Source organism: Solanum pennellii, chromosome 12 (assembly GCF_001406875.1).
Source record: "Solanum pennellii chromosome 12, SPENNV200".
In the NCBI taxonomy this organism is placed as follows: domain Eukaryota; kingdom Viridiplantae; phylum Streptophyta; class Magnoliopsida; order Solanales; family Solanaceae; genus Solanum; species Solanum pennellii.
In genome coordinates this window covers 16,699,231-16,718,807 of record NC_028648.1, presented here as the reverse complement: position 1 = coordinate 16,718,807, position 19,577 = coordinate 16,699,231, and the positions used below count along the sequence as shown (strand labels likewise).

At 32.8% G+C, this 19,577-nt stretch overlaps 1 protein-coding gene and 1 long non-coding RNA gene across 2 annotated transcripts; both read right to left on the bottom strand.

Annotated features, from left to right (window-relative positions):
- Positions 1 to 695: 695 nt before the first annotated feature.
- Positions 696 to 1,496, bottom strand: LOC114075104. The gene is made up of 2 exons (XR_003575451.1): positions 1,257 to 1,496; positions 696 to 950 (listed from the first exon to the last, which is right to left on the bottom strand). It is a non-coding gene; the product is annotated as an uncharacterized LOC114075104 (long non-coding RNA).
- Positions 1,497 to 5,781: 4,285 nt separating this feature from the next.
- Positions 5,782 to 16,413, bottom strand: LOC107005180 (3beta-hydroxysteroid-dehydrogenase/decarboxylase). Its single transcript, XM_015203704.2, has 12 exons — positions 16,015 to 16,413; positions 13,355 to 13,444; positions 13,119 to 13,252; positions 12,822 to 12,992; positions 12,266 to 12,382; positions 12,099 to 12,178; positions 10,975 to 11,170; positions 10,065 to 10,179; positions 9,292 to 9,466; positions 7,270 to 7,426; positions 6,605 to 6,671; positions 5,782 to 6,516 (listed from the first exon to the last, which is right to left on the bottom strand). The coding sequence occupies exons 1-12, from the start codon at positions 16,409 to 16,411 to the stop codon at positions 6,326 to 6,328; spliced, it is 1,890 nt and encodes a 629-aa protein (XP_015059190.2). The 5' UTR covers positions 16,412 to 16,413; the 3' UTR covers positions 5,782 to 6,325.
- Between the last annotated feature and the right edge of the window lie 3,164 nt (positions 16,414 to 19,577).

The following is a 19,577-nucleotide window of genomic DNA, read 5'->3' as shown; positions in this document are numbered from 1 at the left end:
CAGCCCACTTTTTAAAAATTTATATATTTTTTTTAATTATTAATTTAAATTATAAATTATAATCTAAAAATACTATCATAAATATCGACAAAACAATATTATATGATGTTTATGCTACTACTTGTTAATCAAATTCACAAATAAAATTGTCTTTATAAAACATTATTAAGTTAAGTTACGATTTTTAAAAAAAATTATTGTTTTTTAAGTATAAATATCTAAATTTAATTTTAAAAAATTATTATTATTTTAAGTATAAATATCTAAATAGAAATATTAACCGAATTGTTTTGAGTTTGACTCTCTTTAATTTTAAATTTTAATATTATATTATATTTTTTAATTAAATATTATTAGTCCACGGGCCGGCGCTATCGATATTTCTCAAGTCTTCAAATCAACAGGCTTATTCAGGTTGGGCTAAAAAGCCCATGAGCTCCAAAAATCTTAGTCCAGCCCTACTAAGACCATATTGACGGCTCTAATATTGATATAATTTTAGATAATTTTTAATGTATGAAATGTTGTATGATTATTGAATTAAACTATATGGTCTAATTTAACTATTTTTGGGTATAATATTGGTATAAATATGGTATGACTGTTTTAGTATATATATATATTATTTATGTATGGGTATGATTTCATACCATTCGCATGCTCGTGATCAGTATATATCGATTATAAGCTCAGAATGAAATAAAAAAAGAATTCATGATTGAACTGTCAAAATCAAGTTTATTACCATCATATGCAAACAATCTTCAAGAAATGCGACAATCTTCCATAGCCTATTTGTTTATTCTTGGTCTTGATTTTAGTCTCTAAAACCTCTACGTACGTACCCATAACATCTCTATTTTAGTCATATTCACTTAGTTTTGATGTTAAGTAGTGAGTGCATCATATCTCTGGCGATGAAATTTCAAAAACTTCACGAGTACTAAATTCTGCAAAAACACATTCATAAAGGCCACAATCACTGAAAATATTGAAGATAAACTTTTTTTTTTTTTGATAAAATAAAAAGTATGATTTGATATATATAGATTATGAGCAGATTTAAGAAAGAAATATGAGGAATGTCGATACACAATCATACATTCTTCACATTCAGAAAACTCAACATTTTCACAGTTTAATCGAAATTTATAAATTTCAACATGCAAGGTCTAAAAAATTAATTGTCAACATTAAAAGTTATGACATAAAAAATAAAAATCAGTCAAATATGGGAAAGATGAAACTTTAAATACCTTCAAAACAACTCTTTCTGTTTTGAAATTTGATCTCTTCTTAACCTTCCAATTTTTTCGTTTTTCAAGTCTCGGCCTTCATAATATTTTTCCCTTTTGGTTGCTTTTTTATAATGAACAAAATCAAAATCTTCAGACAAAGAAGAAATGACCATGTTTTTAAGAAGTGATTTCCGATGGAATTAATGTTGCTTTTCAGATGAAGGGATTGTAATATTTATTGTTTATATTAAATCAAATGCCAAAAAGTTAAACGTAAGTTGATTAATTTTATTGAGTTATCACTATTTATTAATGGAATTGTACTTACATGCTCCTTTAATTTTCATGTCTCCCTTAACTCTTTATCAATTATCAATCAATCATCTGATATAATTCTTTATATTTTCATAATTATTTCTTTTGGGAATATTATGCCAAGTATAAACATTTCGAACAAGGTAATTTTATTTTCTAAGACCATTATTTTTTTCATTTTCTCCGTCGATACTTGGAACTCGATAGCTAACTTTATGAGTAGTTGTATTTATCATTTTTCAAAAATAAATAGCCTCATACCATTAAGGAACATTATAATTTAGAGGTATAGTCAAAATAATTTAAAGACATTACTGTAATAGTCAAAATAATTCCATTTAACCTTTTAATTATTATAGTCGCCACCCACAGCATGTAGGAGCACATTTAATGTTGATTCAGGAGATAACATGTAATGTTTACACGTTTAATGTTGATTCATCATATTTAGGAGATAACATGTAATGCTTACACGCGGTGGCAATTTTAATTCATATATAAGTGAAATAAATTCACTTTTTCACATTAAATTAAATGGATTTTATATTTTTTTAATAAATAAATATGGACTCCAATCTATTTAATGTCATTCAAATATAATTGAATAGATAAACATGAGAATCCATATAAACCTATATACATTAGACATAAAAATCTCTAATGCACTATTTGTTGTTTGAAATAAAAATTGTAAGAGAGTGGGTGAAAGGATGGGTGGGGGGAAAAAAATTGGAAATTTTTGTGGGGGTGGGAGGTTTCCGGGGTTGAGGGTGGGGTAGGGTTGGCAATTATTGTTAAACTAGGGAATTTGATCGCGCTTTGCGCGCTTTAAAATAAATGTTAAAAGATTATTTTTTTTAATAAATTATATAGTTCTCTCTATTTCTAAAAGTAATATTATTATTTTATTTTATTAAGTATATATTAATTATGAATATATCATTTTGGGATGACAATTAAAATGAAACTTAATAAAATTAACATTTATAATCTACTAAATGAGGGATAGTGCATTATTAATTAATATTTCAAGATATATTTTTTTAGTAACTTTTTTGTTTTGATAGGCATTTAACAATAGATTTTGATGTCACTTTGTACATTTTATTGAATTATCAATGAATTTGAATTTTATATTACAATATATGCTTTGGTGTACCTCTTTTCTTGAGTATTTAAGAATTATATTATAAAGTAACTGAAAAATATTAACGAAATACATCTACACGTTTTATTATTCTTTTTCATATAGATATGATAAAAAACCTTTGAATAATCTGTTTTTAAATCGTTCTTGTTCCTTTTTCAAATATACAATTTAAATTTGTATTATTTTTACATAAGTCACATCTATTGATATTTTAGATCGCATAAATCACATTTATAGGTATTTTAAATTCTTTAGTTGCATTTATATCAAAAGATAAATGTTATTACTCGTCAAGTATGATTTTTCAGAAAGTTATCCAAAAATGTTATTCTACTGATTATTAAGTCTCAATATATTTAACCTGAAATGAGAATATTTTTTTTTAATTATTAACCCGTTTACTAAATTTTATCTTTTATATGAAATACAAAGATAAATAGATTCATATTAATTATGTAAAAATATTTGCTAGATTATAAACCTCTTCACATATTATATATAGAATAATAAGGTTAATTAAATTGAATATTCTAATAATATGCTTTCATTTCAAATATACTTCTCGCGTTACCAATGATTGCATCTCTTTCTATATGAAACTAATACATGGGCATCCAAACATATATACTCATAACTAAGTTTATTAGAAATATAATTTAAAAATTTAATCATAAAGTTTTTATGTACTAAATTTTGTGTTTTTATTTTATAATATATTAAAAATCAAATCAACTTATTTAGTCATTTATATTCATATTTTATTTAAAATTTTTAAAAGATATATATTTAACAAAAATAATTTATCAGGTGCATGAATAAATTTTTTTTGCATATATATTTGTCCTGTTTTTAATTTTCATAAAATATATATTAAGTATTTATATTCACTATTTTATTTATTTTGATAATTATATTTAATATACTTTAAAAGAGTTATAAAAGTATGATTTTAATAGTATTAAGAATATCAATATTTAATATTAAAATATATGTGTTCAGTGTAATTAACATATAAATTAATCAAGGCAAAAAAAAATAGTTTTGGCTCAAAAATTTACAAAATCATCAATTATGAAATCAATACTTTCATCTACTAGATTTTTTTGCAATTACTTCTTTCAATTCATATAAAATATAACGTGAAATAAAATATAGATAAATTAAAGTGAGATAAAAAAAATAATAAAAACGTGGTTCATTAAATTACACTATTTTTTTTCACTTGTTATTTTTAATTTTGGCAAATAAATATTTTCTATCGTAGTTCTTTTTTGTTCTTTAAGGAATAAGTTGTAACACAAGTTGAGAACTTGAGACATTGTAATTGTGTGGACTTAATCAAGTTCTTTCAAATTTTAATTTTAATATACATTTTTTAAAATTTTTGAAGATTCATTATTGTGTTATTTTGATTTCAATTGATATTATTTTGTTCTCTTTTATTTTATTTCTTCATATTGAACAAAAAATGGGTATTCTATCCATTGTTGTTAATGGTGAAGATAGAAATCAAAATAACACAAAAATGAATCTTCAAAATGTTTGAAAATCATTCAAACTTTTATACTACTATAACTCTCTTCATGAATTTCCAAAATAATTAAGTTTTCTTCTTCATTTTGTTGAACTTGTACAAAATAATGTGATAAATACTTTCAAGAATATATCTATGATCTTCATTAAAGTGAAGGTCATACCGTGGCATCATCTTTTATGTATTTTTTTTATTATTATTTAAGTATATGATTGACGAAGAAACAGATGAAGAAAAGAAGATTAAAAATTATAATACTGCTGAAAAGAAAGAATGGAAAAATGGAAATAAACATGCAACATCTCCATGTACGATTGATATTTATAGATTTAGAAGGGAATTGAAAAGACATGTTATTTAAGTAGAGAATGTCAATAGATGAAAATTTTTTGGTAACTCATTTCATATAATTAGAACATTAAATATGATTGAATTTTTTAATTAAGAAATAAATTATTTTATGAAAAGAATGAAGAAAAAAAAGACGAAAAAAGAAAAAAATCAAATGGAGGTCATATAGAAATGCCACATTACCTTGTCTTGATTCTCTTTATATATAAATATATAGATTTTCAGTCTTATAATACTTTCATATTTTTATCAGTATACTTGAATTTAAGATAACTTGTCTTGATGGAATAAGTATAGATTTTAAGTCTTATATTACTTTCATATTTTTATCATTATATTTGAATTTAAGATAACTTGTCTTGATGGAATAAGACGAGTGTCACCATGTATTTTTGGATCGTGATAATTTTCCGTCCAACTAAACTTTAACAATGCATGTATACGTCTCAGTAGACCAATTCTGCACTCCCTTCTATGTTACATTGTTTAGAAATTTTAGTACATACCTCCCTCCAGTTTAAGCCATTCATATGAGAACTTCTCGATAATAGCATACTGAAGGTTTTCAACCTTGTTCATCATTGGTATTTCTTCTGACGCAAGGTATTCTATTTACATAGACAATTTTCATCGCCATTCTCGTATCTCACTCCGATATTTGGTATCTCAAATATATGTAAATCATACATATATATAGTGTTATTCACATGTATCTAAAATACATAGACAAATCTTGTCCTCCTCCTTCCCATCTCGCTCATCAGTATCATATATCACTCCGCTATATGGTATCTCAAATACATGTAAATCACATCAAATACATGTGTATAGTTTAATTCACATGTACCTTAAATAAACAAACAAATCTTATTTGCCTCTGTCCCACCTCATTCGTCATTCTAATATCGCGCTCTTGTATTCGCTATCCCAGATACATGTATAGGTATAGCTAACGTGCTTCACAAGTATCTCGTATGCATAAAAAAGTCTCACCTGCCCCCTCCCGTCGCGCTTGTCATTCTCATATCTCGCTCGCGTATCTAGCATCTCAAATACATATGAATCATATCAAATACATGTATATAGTGAGTATTTAGTGTGCTTCGCATGTATCTAACTTAAATCTAATATGAAATTTAATAAAATTGAAAAATAAAATGTAGTCATTTAAAATCATAAAGAGATAGTAAATATGGTAAATAATATCATTAGTTACCCCTTTTTAAGACCTGCTTTTAAAGTAAAAGAACAATAATAGTAACAGTAGGGGTTAAAAACAAAATAAGCAGAAAGGTAATTTGAAAGATGCACCCTTCTACAAGATGGGTTTCTTCTCTAAAAAGATATCATTTTTTTCTTCGGGTATAACATTAAAAGGGCATTGTAATAATCACACAACATAAGAAATTGGCAAGCATAATATGTATCCAAGCAGAGCATTCATCCACTATGTTGTCATCTCGGCCAGAAAGGGCAAAGCCTATCCTCAAAGAGTCTTATTTCTTTTCTTTGAACTTCCCAAATTTTTTTGTAGCCCTAGTGTTAGGGTATGGGAGGAATGAAGTGGTGGGGGACTTGAGTTTCTCAATTGGATACAGATCAACAGACCCTTTACATATTAGGTAAACAAACTACTTGTACAAGAGGTCACACAATCTAAATAAGGAAACTGAGCCAGAAGATGTACACCACTCTTACGCTGTATGCTGTTACGACGGAGTAAAGCATTAACACACCTCATTGCTTGATATTCAATCTAGAAGATCCGATTTCTGAATCAGAATAGAGCAATGCCGGAGGCAAGGGTAACCTCCTCATCAGCAGGGTAAAGGCAACTTTTAATATGCTGAATATTACATTTACTGTACTATCAATTTCATCCTCATACTGCTCATAAATGAGGAATGAAGTGAATGCCAGTGCTAGTGCTGCAAAGGTTTTGAATTCATGTAAACAAACTACCAGATATGGACTTCAATGCAACCACTAAGCATAACAATGTAGTATAACACATACCTATACCAAGTGCAAAAGTCAAGCAATCCGAAATAACCAACTTCAAAACATATAGGGGTATTGCAGCCTGCAGAAAATAAGAAAACTTTTAGAGTTCAACACAACCTAAACAGTAGATTCAAGGACAGACTACAAACACTATTTGCAGTCTGACCCAATTGACGGCAATCTTAACAATATGTCCATTCTGACTAATCATCAAATAGATGAGGTCCATATGTATCTCACAGTCAGTTTCTTTTCCCAAGGTCAAGTGTCTCACCCTTCTTGATACTTCATCTGCTAAATCTATTGTCTACCATTAGTTTCTTTTGGCCCTCATCCAAAAGCTTAAATTCGTTTGTTTTACCCCCTCTCAGTTCTAATTACTTACACGAAGTGCAGTATAACTTCTAGGAATGATCAATGCCACCCATTTGTTCAACGTTATTCGAGTTTCTGGGAGAAAAAAATTGTTTGGCCTTTTCTGAAGACTGGAGAGGAGAACTCAGACGCTAGATTTGGAGTATTTGAAAAAACATGTGGAAATCATCCAAAAACATTACTAAGGCTAAGCAAACTCAATTTATGGAGGAGAACTTCAGACAAAGGCCACCTTGATCATCTCTTGCTCAATTTAAAATTAGTAAAAAGGAAGTAAAAATATGAATTGATTTAGTACACACCTTCAGAAATATATGCCAATCCTCTCCTTGGGCAAGTAATTTTGCTAAATGACTCACTCTGTTCCACATATATGCTACGTTGTAAAAGCAATTTCTCATATCCACTTCAGAGATCTCAAAGAAGGACCATGATATTCTGGGAACTGAAATCCCATATCTGCAGCAAAGATGTCATTATTGAAGGAATACAAGCATCCCATGCATAAAATAAATACTGAAACCTTTTATCAAAAAAATATAAAAATTCTGAAACCTAAAACCTGGGAACTGGAAGCCGATAAGTTCATTATGAAATAATGCTGTGAATAAACGCTCCCAATCGGAAATAGATTATTTAAACAATTCATAGGCAATTTCAGAAATAGAGGAAAACAAAGAACGGGACTATACCGACAATTGCAAACAATTTACCCATGAACTTCCACATAATATTTTGAGATTTTAACAATCTACATTACTTGGCTAAGCTTACCCTATTTAGCCCCTTTTTCAGATCATAGCCTATTTATCTCATTACATATATAATTTGAAATACTTGGGGGAAAAGCAATAATTCCTTAATTTGTGATCATGATTTTCATTTTTTGATGCTTAAACTGATTGATAGTGATATTCATGTTTATTACCACAGATCATAACATTGTTGGGTGAAAGAGTTGAAAAATTAGGAACTCGCCATTGTTGAGGTTTTCAAAAGCTTGAAAACCTATTGTGAATATTGTGATTTGTTGAATTTTTTGGCAAATTGATGATTAAGGCTCATTGCGGATGTTATTTGGAAGTTGTGGTTAGAATTTAAGCTATTCAATGAAGATTTAACACAGTTAGGATGGACTTTCTTGGTTGAAGTTCATAGGAGATGAAACCCAGTTTTTGTGGAAGTTTGTATAATCTTATATAACAATGTAAAAGTGTGTATAAACCTATCTTGTGGGGACTCTTCATTTAGCTGCCACACCCCTGTCGACATGACATCGGTACTGGTAACTGTGGGATTCATACTGAGAGCGCTCAACCGAGATTGAGTACTTTGACCACTATACATGACAAAAACTGAGGAAAATGGAAAATGGAAATTGAATTTTAGCCATTGCCTGCTAGTGTCTACAATTTGAGAAATTCTCAAAATGAAAGATCGAATTATTGGCTTCCCCTCAAAGCCTTTTAGGCTATCTTTATAGATTTTTTAAGAATTTTGAACTATTTAAAGCCAAATCCCCTACTCCATATCCCTACCTCCGAATCTTAAAATTTAAATTATGAAGGATCCAACTTCTAGATCCACACCTGGATGGTTACTTGCACTCAAATCCGAGCATCATAGTTATAAACACCTCTTGTACACTATTATACACTTTTATACAAGATTGCTACATTATTTTAAGGTAAGTGTATAGTATTATATAATATTGTATGATGTTGTACACCAGATGTAAAAACATTGTTGCTAAAAAAGTTGGCTATGTGGGTGGAAACTGAAAATGTGGCTACATGGATGTAATTTGTTGTGCTGGGCTGTATATTTTTAAAATTTTCTCAAATATTTTCCTTTTCCTATAAAGATGGTGTCTGATTTGCACATTATTCAGTTGACTTGACACAACAGAGTTAGGAAGACTTATAAGGGGAAGATGTTGGACCTACAGATAAAAGAAATGTTAAAGGATTTGAAGTGTTCTAATTAACCCTTACAACAGGATGAAGTAGCATCAATCAGTTCTTTTCACCTTCGGTTTTGTGGGAGGTGTTCAGGGAAACACTCCAGTTGCATACATATAATCTTAACATGTCACATATATTATTCTTTTTTATAACCTCAATGCATTAAGGTTCACATAAGGGATCGCATGACACGCCCTAAGAATATGATTTATATCCAGTTGTCTCATAAAGAAAAATAATATACCAAAAGTTTTCATCTCCTTGACGAAGATATGATAGGACGTGTCTGTCCAAACATTTCTTTTAGGACACTATTCTATTTAAAACATTTAAAGAAAGTACATTCAGTGGCTTACTTACATTGTTGGTGGCAGAATGCTGTATCCCCAGAGAGCAACAGCAATCATTAGTAAAAGCTGGGAAAGAGATGAAAGAAAACTCCTCCCGGACAGAAAGAACCAGTAATGGATGAAAACCAGCAAAAGGAAACAAGTAAATGTTCTCTGCTCATCTCTCCACAGTAAGATTTCTGCAACTGCACTAACATTATAGATTGTTATTTAGAGGTAACCAAGATGGTACAATGAAGAATTGTGATTTTTCTCGAAAAAACAACAGCTAGAAGTAGAAGCAGACTGACATAAGAAAACTTTCACCACAACCCCTTATCCCACAAAAAGAAAAAGCTGCATGTATACAATAGTAACAATAATAAATAATACTTAGTCTATTAGAATCTAAAGGTATACAAAATTTTCTACTAAATTTGATGTCACTCTACATTTGGGTTGCCAAAGAAGTTTCTGTAATGTGCTTAAAACTGTAGCCAGAAGCCAATTCTAAGAAGCAAACTGAAATTCAGTCTCAGAAGAACACTAGAATTGGGTCAAAACACCAAACTCAAGCATGTCTATTGTGGTCAAACACAATACTTTCTCCTGAGAGAAGTTCTGGAAAATGAGCCTTAGAGAAAACTGTGGCAAGTCGGTTCTCTCTACCAGTTCATAGAAAAATTGTAGCTTTTAGGTGAATAAAAATGCCTAGAGGGTTTATTTTAGTATTTCCACTAACTCAAATAAACTAGAAAACCACACTTCTGCAAGGCTAGAAATTTCACAAAGTAACATACCAACCTTTTCCACCTCCTAGAAGTTTATGCACTTTTGACTCCTCATCGGTGTCGCTATAGCTTGAGAAAGATGACTCTCTGGTTAAATGAGAGGACTTAGCGGTTACAGCAACTCCTTCCTGTATCAGAGTTTCACGTCTGTAATAAGCAGTTGAGTCATGTCCAAACAATAGTATAAGCCCTATGGCAAATTTCAAAAGCAACCCAAGTCTCAACCATATTTTCAGCACAGATCAAAAAATTTACGCTACTTACAACAGAATCAGCATACTTATCAAGAAAAGTAAAGCTTCTTCGAAAAGCATAGAAGAGATCCAAGATCGATCAAGTGAAACAATTAAAGTACAGGTATTTTATCAGAGAGATTCTCAATGTATATAGCATGTCTTTTATAAGAACATCAGGACAGCCTGCTTTATTATGACAGTAAAACTTTTTTTTGCATATCACTGTGGAACTAGGAAAACTAGGATTCTTATATTCTAGAAAAAGATATGTTATCTTTACCTTTAAGCTAAAAAAAATGCCAGCAAGTAAGCTAAAGTTCAAAAGATCCATATACACTGGGTATTTACTGCCTTTACCATACCAATGTTATAAAACATTGGCCAGTCAAATATACTCTGCTCATCCCAAATTAATGCATAATTCGAGGACTAAAGGTCAACTAATCTAAGTTTCAGTGTGAATTCAAATATTGCTTTCTTGCTAATTTATTTTCTTGAAAGTGACACTTACATATTTGGAGAAATATCAGAAAATTATAAATTTTCATTGTTAAAATTAAAATTCTTTTATTTGAAAATATTGTAATCAAATAGAATAATTTAAGTGCCAACAGAACAATATGAGACAGAGAGCAGTTGTTTAGTCACTGTTTACAGCTAATGATAAAACTAAAGGATCAAACATACTTCAAGGGAAACAACTGGAGAATATCCAATATATTTCTGAGCTGCCGAGCAATTAAATCTCCTATGGCACAATGCTAATTCAATAATATCAAAAACTGGAACGTTCTCGGTACTCCAGTTGCTCATCCTTGAAACAGTCCATTTTATGATCAAAGTAATATATTTGGTAACCATATCAGGAATCTTGATAATCGACCTGCAATCAGAAAGCACCAAATATTTCAGGAAGCCACATCACAAAATCCATAATGGAAGGGAAGGAGCAAAGCTACAAAACCAACAAAAGAAAGAAAGAATGTAAGTCAAGAATTAAGACAATACACTATGACCAGCCAAGAAGGTCACCAAATACACAACTTAAGAGTAATATTTATTCAAGTATCAACAGTATATGCAATAGCTAGCGATGAAGATAGCTACATATGTAAACAGGGGAAGTGGTGCAAGAGAAAAGGAGAAGAATGGCGTGTAACAAGAAGAAATGGATGAAAAAGAGAATTACTTGGAACAATACTGACTAAATTGGGCAAAAAGGCTAGGTGATTTCTTTCAATTTGCCTAAACGCGCAACCTTGGTGGGCAGGTCTTTATCGATATTCAGATTCACTGAGAAGATGCAGATACTTGAAGTAATAGTCAGGCACGGAGAGAGAGAGAGAGAGAGAAGATTTGGAATAAATTATCCCTCTTCATGAAAGACAAATGAGGAGTCAGGACAAAATAAGATAACCTAAGAGAATTATCTAGCCAAATCAATTGTACAAGAAGACTCCTTGTCATGCAATCCTTACCCACATAAACACCATGGAAAATTCTGAATTACGGACCGGAGATGAAGATAACAACCAAGCTAGAGTTTCATAGCCTTCACAAACCATAAAATCAGATAGATGACAACAAAGAAACTTTGTTAGCACTTCACAAAAACTTGTTTAGCTAGGATGTTAGTCATGATGGGAGGTAGAGTTTTGCAACATGCAGGAACCACAGTACAGTCAATAGTCATGACTGCTATTCACCTAATCTACACATATTTCGAAAAAAAAATCATTAAGAAACCTCCTAACGATGGGAGCATCATCAATAAGTATAGACGTAAGAGAATAGTATGCCAGCTACCTTACCTTTGATATCCCAATCTCTGAAATACAAGAGATACAAAATCCTTGAACTTCATCGGCTTGAGATTAGTGATGAAAAAGGCCTACAATGCATGGCATATCACACTGTCTGTAAATATATTAACCATATCAAAAGGAAATATCGAATAAAGATAGCTAAAAATCTGTACCTTGCCACATACATGACTCCCCCTAGAACTTAGAGCTTTATCTGCACATATATGTGCATAGGCAACATTCTCCACATAGGTGAAGTCGGTCATATTGTCACCAAGTCCTATAATAAACTGAAATGAGAATGTCTATTACTTATTCAAAAAGTATATATACAAAGACTAAACACAGTTAAAAATTGCTAATCAGAATATTACACCTACATAATGACTAAAATTGTGACGTGAGAGGATTCTATGATCTTTTTCCTCTTTTACTCTACGTACATCCCAAGGTGGTTCCTGACACAAAACATGCTGCAAATTCTAACCAATTCCTATTTGCCTACTTCCACAAGGAAACCGAAGGTTACCGGTAACAAAGAGCAGAGAAAGAGAAGTTCCTCAGAGATTTGAAGCATCTAACGAGTTTAGTGAAAATTTTGTTGGATGCTGATGCTAAAACAAAGAACTCAGGTCTAGTCCATCACATCTACACAGGCTTAGCAAAAAGAAGGAACATAATTGATTGATTTTAACCAACAGAAGAGCAAATAAAAAGAAGGCTTCCAACCTTGCCCCAGCCAGATTTTGCAACACCGACCAGCAAAGAAGAGAGATAATTGTCTCCAGGTCCAAAAGCATAGCTGGGACGAAGTGCGCAAGTAAGAAGGCCATCAGCATCATTTGCAACTAAAACTAGAGCCTCTGCTTGAGCCTTAAGATCAGTTACCATGTTCACAAACTGCATTGAGAAAGCATCAAAGTGAAAAGAAGAAACTGAGAGAAAACAAGAAAATAATGGCCTAATGAAAAATGTGGACGAGGGTTGACAGGAATATAGCCTAGTAAATTTGGATAAGAAACTTACTTTACTGGAATATGGTAAGGACTCATCCCCACCATTTATATCCTGCCAGCTGTTCAAAACTACATCAGCAGAACTGTTGTATAATAGCCTTTTGACTTTACACTCTTGACAGGCAGCAATGATATTCTTGGCACCTGAAAGACATAATATTTATTCTCAATCAGGAGTCAGGACACCAAAAATTTAAATAGCAAAAATGTGGAATTCACTTAAATGACTGCTGAATGAAAAATTACCTTGAACAACAATTGTGTAGCTAATATAAAAATCATGACCGTATGAGTCCCTAGCATCCATGTAGAATACAACTGATGCACCATCAATAGCTGCATGGGAGAATATGATGAAGTAAAACTCAGTCCAACTTTACTTGAGTGGAATAACACAGTTATCCAGGAAGGTACAGAAAAAAGTAAGAAACTCTAGAAACTGCTTAAACTAAACAAGCCAAGTCAGATATATACACAAAGAATGTCAAACAAGCAATCAAACGACATAAGCTAATTGACTAGATCACAGTCCTAATGCATTTCTTAATTGTCAAGAAAAGTACTACAGCATTTGTTAATTGTCAAGAAAAGTAATACAGCATTTCTTTTGGGTGACAGCACAGAAAGTGGGACGAATAACTGGTGGAGGGGGACTAGAAGGGGCTGGTATTACCTTTCCCTTGTTTGTAGAGAGAAACACAAGTTCAAAAATATTCATCTCCTCATAATTTTTTTAACTCTCTCAGAGTATGAAGAATGGAAGAAATAAATATCTTTTAATTCCCTTGCAGTTGAATAAAAAGAAAGTTAAAAGGAGAATAAACACTTCCTACAGGGACGCAAATTAATAGGGAAATAGGTTAATGAGTGCCCATCATTACTTCCCCGTTCAAAAAACCTCCCGAAACCACTGATATAATCAGTTGGATGTCCTCGCAAAGAACTAAGCAAAAAGCAATCATCCATACTAAGCAAAAAGCAATCATCCATTACAGAGAACTGTTGAACATTGTTGCATATCTCAGAATATTGTACTTCCATTCATTCACCATAGAAGTTATAGGGAGTACTCCGCAACTATTAATAAGTCATGACCGCCTTTTAAATATTCATAATTGTGTTTATCTGATGTGTATGCCTGGAATGATGGTGTAGGATTATAAGCTCAGTAACTGAGGACACAATTACTACATTCATGAAAGGAAAAAATTTCATGGTATTGTTTCAAAATAAACAAGCATACAACAATACAATGTAAAACACTTGGGGTGCTAGGAAAGAGAAAGGAATTTCATAGGAAGTACCTGCTCAAAAGTGTCATTGGACATCTCATGGAAATAAGCATACATGTTAGCTTACACACTAAGAGAAACATTTTATATATTCTGTTATTGCTTTAGACTCAAATGCAAACTGCTACATGAAAAATATTTTTTCTTCCAAGTTGAAAGGGAGATAGTTTCATTTGCCTTAATTTTCTCTTTCAACAAATCAGGAGGATATTCAGCTTCTGAGTGCTCATCTTCTATCATAAAACCTCTTCCTTCATTTATTCACACAAGATACATGAATCTTGATAAAGTGCTGAGTGGTCAAGTAGGGTTTTTTCACTTTTTGAAAAAGGAGAGTGATCGAGAAGGTTTGTTGTCATTGATCACACGTTTGGGCCTGATATTTGGTATCAGGAATCAGATTTGAGATAGACTACTTTCATGATTATGTTAGCTGGTGCATGCATGTGAATCTGTTATTTATTTTCCACAAATAATTCGATCTTTCTCTCATTACTTCCTATTCTATCTTTTGTTCTATTTAAGTGAGCATTCGGTTAGGAGCAAAAGCAAATCCTGCTCAATAAGATTCTTATACATGCAGAAAATAGTTACCTTTTCATTGGACCATTCTCAATTTGTGCATATCATCCTTGTCTAGGGTCCATGCTAACCTTCACTATAGTCTTTTGAGTTTTAACCCTATCTATGAGACGAGAGGTTTCTGCAAATTGCAAAACAGAATCCATATTTTCCAACTTAAAGAGCACTCATGTGCTTTCATTTTTGTTTTCTTTTTTTATTTTGTGAGTTAGTCAAGAAATAATTCATTGAATTCTCACCACCTAAAGGTTTGTCCTAGTGGTCAATGAATTGTGTTGAGAACAATGAGATCTCAAGTTCAAAACTTGGTGGAGGCAAACACAAGGTGATCTCCTCCTGACCAAGCCTTGCTAAGCCTTGCTTGGAGGTAAAAAGTACCCGATAGATTACTCGAGGTGCACACAAGCTGGTCGAAACATCATGGTTATAAAAAAAATCATTGAATCACACCAAGATTGTTCCAAATATGATCAACTAGTAATTTCCCTGTACACCATCAAATATATGAACTAGAAATGACTTGTTAACAATATTGATATATGGCTCATCATTTTTCTTGAACAATCTCCTATTCCTCCCATTCCAAGTAGATCCAAAAAGACATAGTGTTGTGGCCTCTCAAAGCATGTCGTTCAGCTTGTCAAGACCCTGACTTCTTTTGGTGTGGATCATTTGTGCCACCATCAATATCATCCACATTGCCTCCAACAAAGCCAGTGCAAGGTGTGAAATAGTTAGTCGTCAACTTGCAATAAACAACATATGGTATGTATCCTTTCCCACTTTATGCATAAATAACACCAATTGACAGGACACTTCAAAAATGACATATCAACTAACTGCATTACAAGGATTCAACAACAACCTACCACAACTCTCATTCGTTATCTTTTAGGCAACACATTGAGTAGAATAACAAACAAGTAGTACTTCCAATATACACATTGCAAAGAAATTGTCCTGCTAACAAACATTACACTCTACAAATATACTTATGCAGAAAAATTTGTGGGAAGTTGTAAGAAGTGGTACCTGTAATGATATTGGATTTATGACGAACATCGACATGGAAATATGAAGCGCGTCCAGAAGAAAGGGCATGGGAAAGGAGGGACTCAGAGGGTTCAAGTTGAATAGTGGGGAAAGAATCGGCGATTCGTACGATCCAATTGCCGAGTCGAAGAAGCCTATCGACAAGCGGTTTCCCGATGAATCCTCGACCACCGAACACAACGCACGTCTCAAACTCCTTACCTTCCTCCACAATCGCCATTGTTTTCTCCTCCTTTCCCTTTTCAACAAAGGGATCGACTTCTTTTAGAGAGAGAGAGAGGGAGAGGGGAAAGGGTTTTATTGAAATGGTAAGGAATCGTTTTTTTAGAAAGAGAAAAATATTACGAGTTTGAAGTAGAAATGGGAGTTGGTGCATACCTAAAAAACATATGGCAAATTATTATATTAGCAATATACGTATAGGCTATTAATGCATGGATAATATAGAGACTCAAAAAAGTTAGATATGGATTCTACAGAGACTTGTAATTTAGCAAAAAATTATTTTATTATAATATTGTAGTTTCAAGGAAGTATTTTCAATGAATCAAAGAGATCACAATTATAATTAGACGATTATAAAGGACTACAACCTCTATATTTTGTACCATCCGAGCAAGGCAAATGCAATAGCCGACGCTTTGAACGAGTTTGGGTAGTCTAGCCTTTCTATCTTATTGTAAAGTGACCTTTGGCTCTGGACATTCAGTATTTTGCAAACAAGATGATTTAGTTGGATATTTCGAATTGTAAGCCTATGTTGGCCTATGTTAGAGTTTAGTCTTTCTTGTTAGAGCAGATTCGTGGTCACCAATTTGAAAATGAGATCTTGGTTTCCCTTCAAGATTGATGGTTGGAAGGTGATGTCGAAAAGGCTACCTTAGATTCATATAGGGTTTTGAGATTTCCCGATCGTATTTGTGTTCCAAGAGTTGGGGATTTGATCTCAGTTGATTCTTCGTAAGGTCTATGATTCTAGATATTCTATCTATTCAAGCACCATAACGATGTATCATGATTCGAGACAAGATCACATGAGGTGAGGTATGAGGAGAGATATTGCAGACTATATGTGTCACATTGCCTGTGCTACCAGCATTTGAAGGACGAGCACTTAAGAGTGGTGGTGAATTTCAGAGATTATCCATTCTTGAGAGGAAGTGGATCATATCACCATGGACATTCTGGTGGGTTTGCCTTGGGCTTCTAGAGGTGTTGACAATATTTGGGTGATCATGGATTGATTGACCAAATCAGCACACTTCCTTCTCATTTAGTCTTCGTTCAACATTGACGGGTTGGGTCATCTCTATATTTGATAGGTAGTTTGTCTTCATGGTGTGCATTTATCTATCATCTCAGACTAAGTTCTCTGTTACTTTGAACTTTTTGAGGACCTTTCAGAAAGAGTTAGATACTCGTGTTGACCGTAGCATAACCTTTCACCCACAAATCGATGACTAATCAAAGCATATTATTTTGGTGTTTAAGGATATATTGTTGGCCTTTGTTTGGATTTTGGAGGTCAGTGAGACCAGTTCTTTCCTTTGGTGGAGTTTGTGTACAACAACAACTACCACTCTAGTATTTAGATGGCTCCATTTAAGGCCTTATATTGTAAGAGTTGTCTCTCTCCGATCGGTTAGTTTGATTCTTTAGAGCCTAGGACGTGTGTTAATGATTTTATTCATGAGGATAATGCACGATTGATTCAGGTAGGCTCGGGGAGCTTATAAAAGGCATTAGAGTTATGCCAATTATAGGCAATGACCAGTGAGGTTTGGAGTTAGCGACTGGGTATTCCTCTCTGTGTTGCCCATGGAGGGAATGATGAGGTTTGGGAGGAAAATGCAAGATTAGCCCTATTTTTATTTGAGATCCTTTGGGAAGATAGTGATGTCGCTTATGAATTGGCCCCACCTCCTAGCATTTTCAACTTTTTATCTGGTTTTCCATGTTTCGATGTTGTGCTGGTATGTTTCTAATGAGTCTCCTCTACTAGGGTATGATTTAGTTAAGTTTGATAACCAATAGACTTTTGTGGTGGAGTGAGTTGCAATTCTTGCCAACGATATGTTATGGTTGGGTTCGAGAGTCATTTTGTTAGAGACATCGTCTAGTTGAGGATGCTACTTGGGACATCGAGAATAATATTCAAGAGTAGTTTCTCAACAGGATCCTTCAGGTACTTGTTGACACTTACATTCGTAGATGAAAGTTCTTATTAGTAGTGGATATTGTAATGACCCTCCAGGTAATTTATGTCTCAGTCAACTGGTCATTCTTTAGTTTTTGTGCAAGTTTTTATGTTTTAAAGTTTCTAAAACTTGAATGGTTGACAAAATCTTAGGAAGTCGACCTTAGAATGTAATTTTAGAGGTTCCGTTATCTTCTGAATGTCGAGTTTCATCTAGAACGAACTTTGTTGAGGATCCCAAAGCTTTCAAACCGATTCTGATCCCCCTTGTGGAATTTATCTTAATGGAGCTGGGGTTGGTGACACAATTTTTGTGGAGACGACCTCAGTTAGAAGTTTCAATTGCAACATTGATTCTTGTATGTAAAATTTGGTGGGGTACAATAGTTTGAATGTGCACAGGGTGTTTCGAACGAATCCCGAGCAACCCCATCGTAGAATTCGGGACTTGGCAAAACCAATTGATATGCATATTCTACTGCATGCATCTATTATCCTTTGCGTATGTGGGATTCTTTGCCTCATTTCCACAGGCAAAGTGAATCAGCCTCCATGTTTGCTTGGCCTTGGGCGTGTTTGCGAGGGTTTGGGTCTTTACCCTTTGTGTTTGTGGTCTCCCTTGTTGCTTTCACGGATCTCTGGTTTGTTGCACACACATTTGCACGACATTCACCACATTCTTGAAGGCCAATCTTCTCGACTTTCACGGTCATAATGAATGTCTATGCATGTTTTTTTAATTCAAAGGCATACGCAAAAAACAACATGAATTGGTTTTGGGATGTTTCAATCCCTGAATTGGTTTTGGGATGTTTCAATCCCTGAATTACGTCCTGTTTTATGATACAAGTTTGGAGAGGTAAATAAGATCTCTTTTACGGAGTCATCTTCAGAATTTCCAATGCAGGTCCATATTTCCCATTTTGACTCAAATTTTTGTCCATTGAAATTTATGTATTTTTGGAGTCTAAACAACATATTTATATTTTGATTTTAGTTTTAACGTGGTAACATTCGGAAGGGAAAACCTCTAAAATAGTGATTTGGAGCACCTATGGTGTACCTTAAGGTAAGCTACAACTTCTCATTCCTTAGATTGAGCTTGATATGTAAATCAACATTGATTTGTGTGAATTTTGGGGTGGCTATCTAGTAAATCTTGCTTAGTTTTAAAAAAAATTATGTTATGGGCTATTTACTAGGTTTTTTGGAACTAATAGCATATTGGTTGTATTGACTTTGATCGCCCTTATCTTGTAGTGTGTTTTGGTTTTGATTTATGATTGATTTTGAACATGTTTGGCCTTAGTCTAGGCATAGACTAGTGGTTTCCATAGATTTGTGT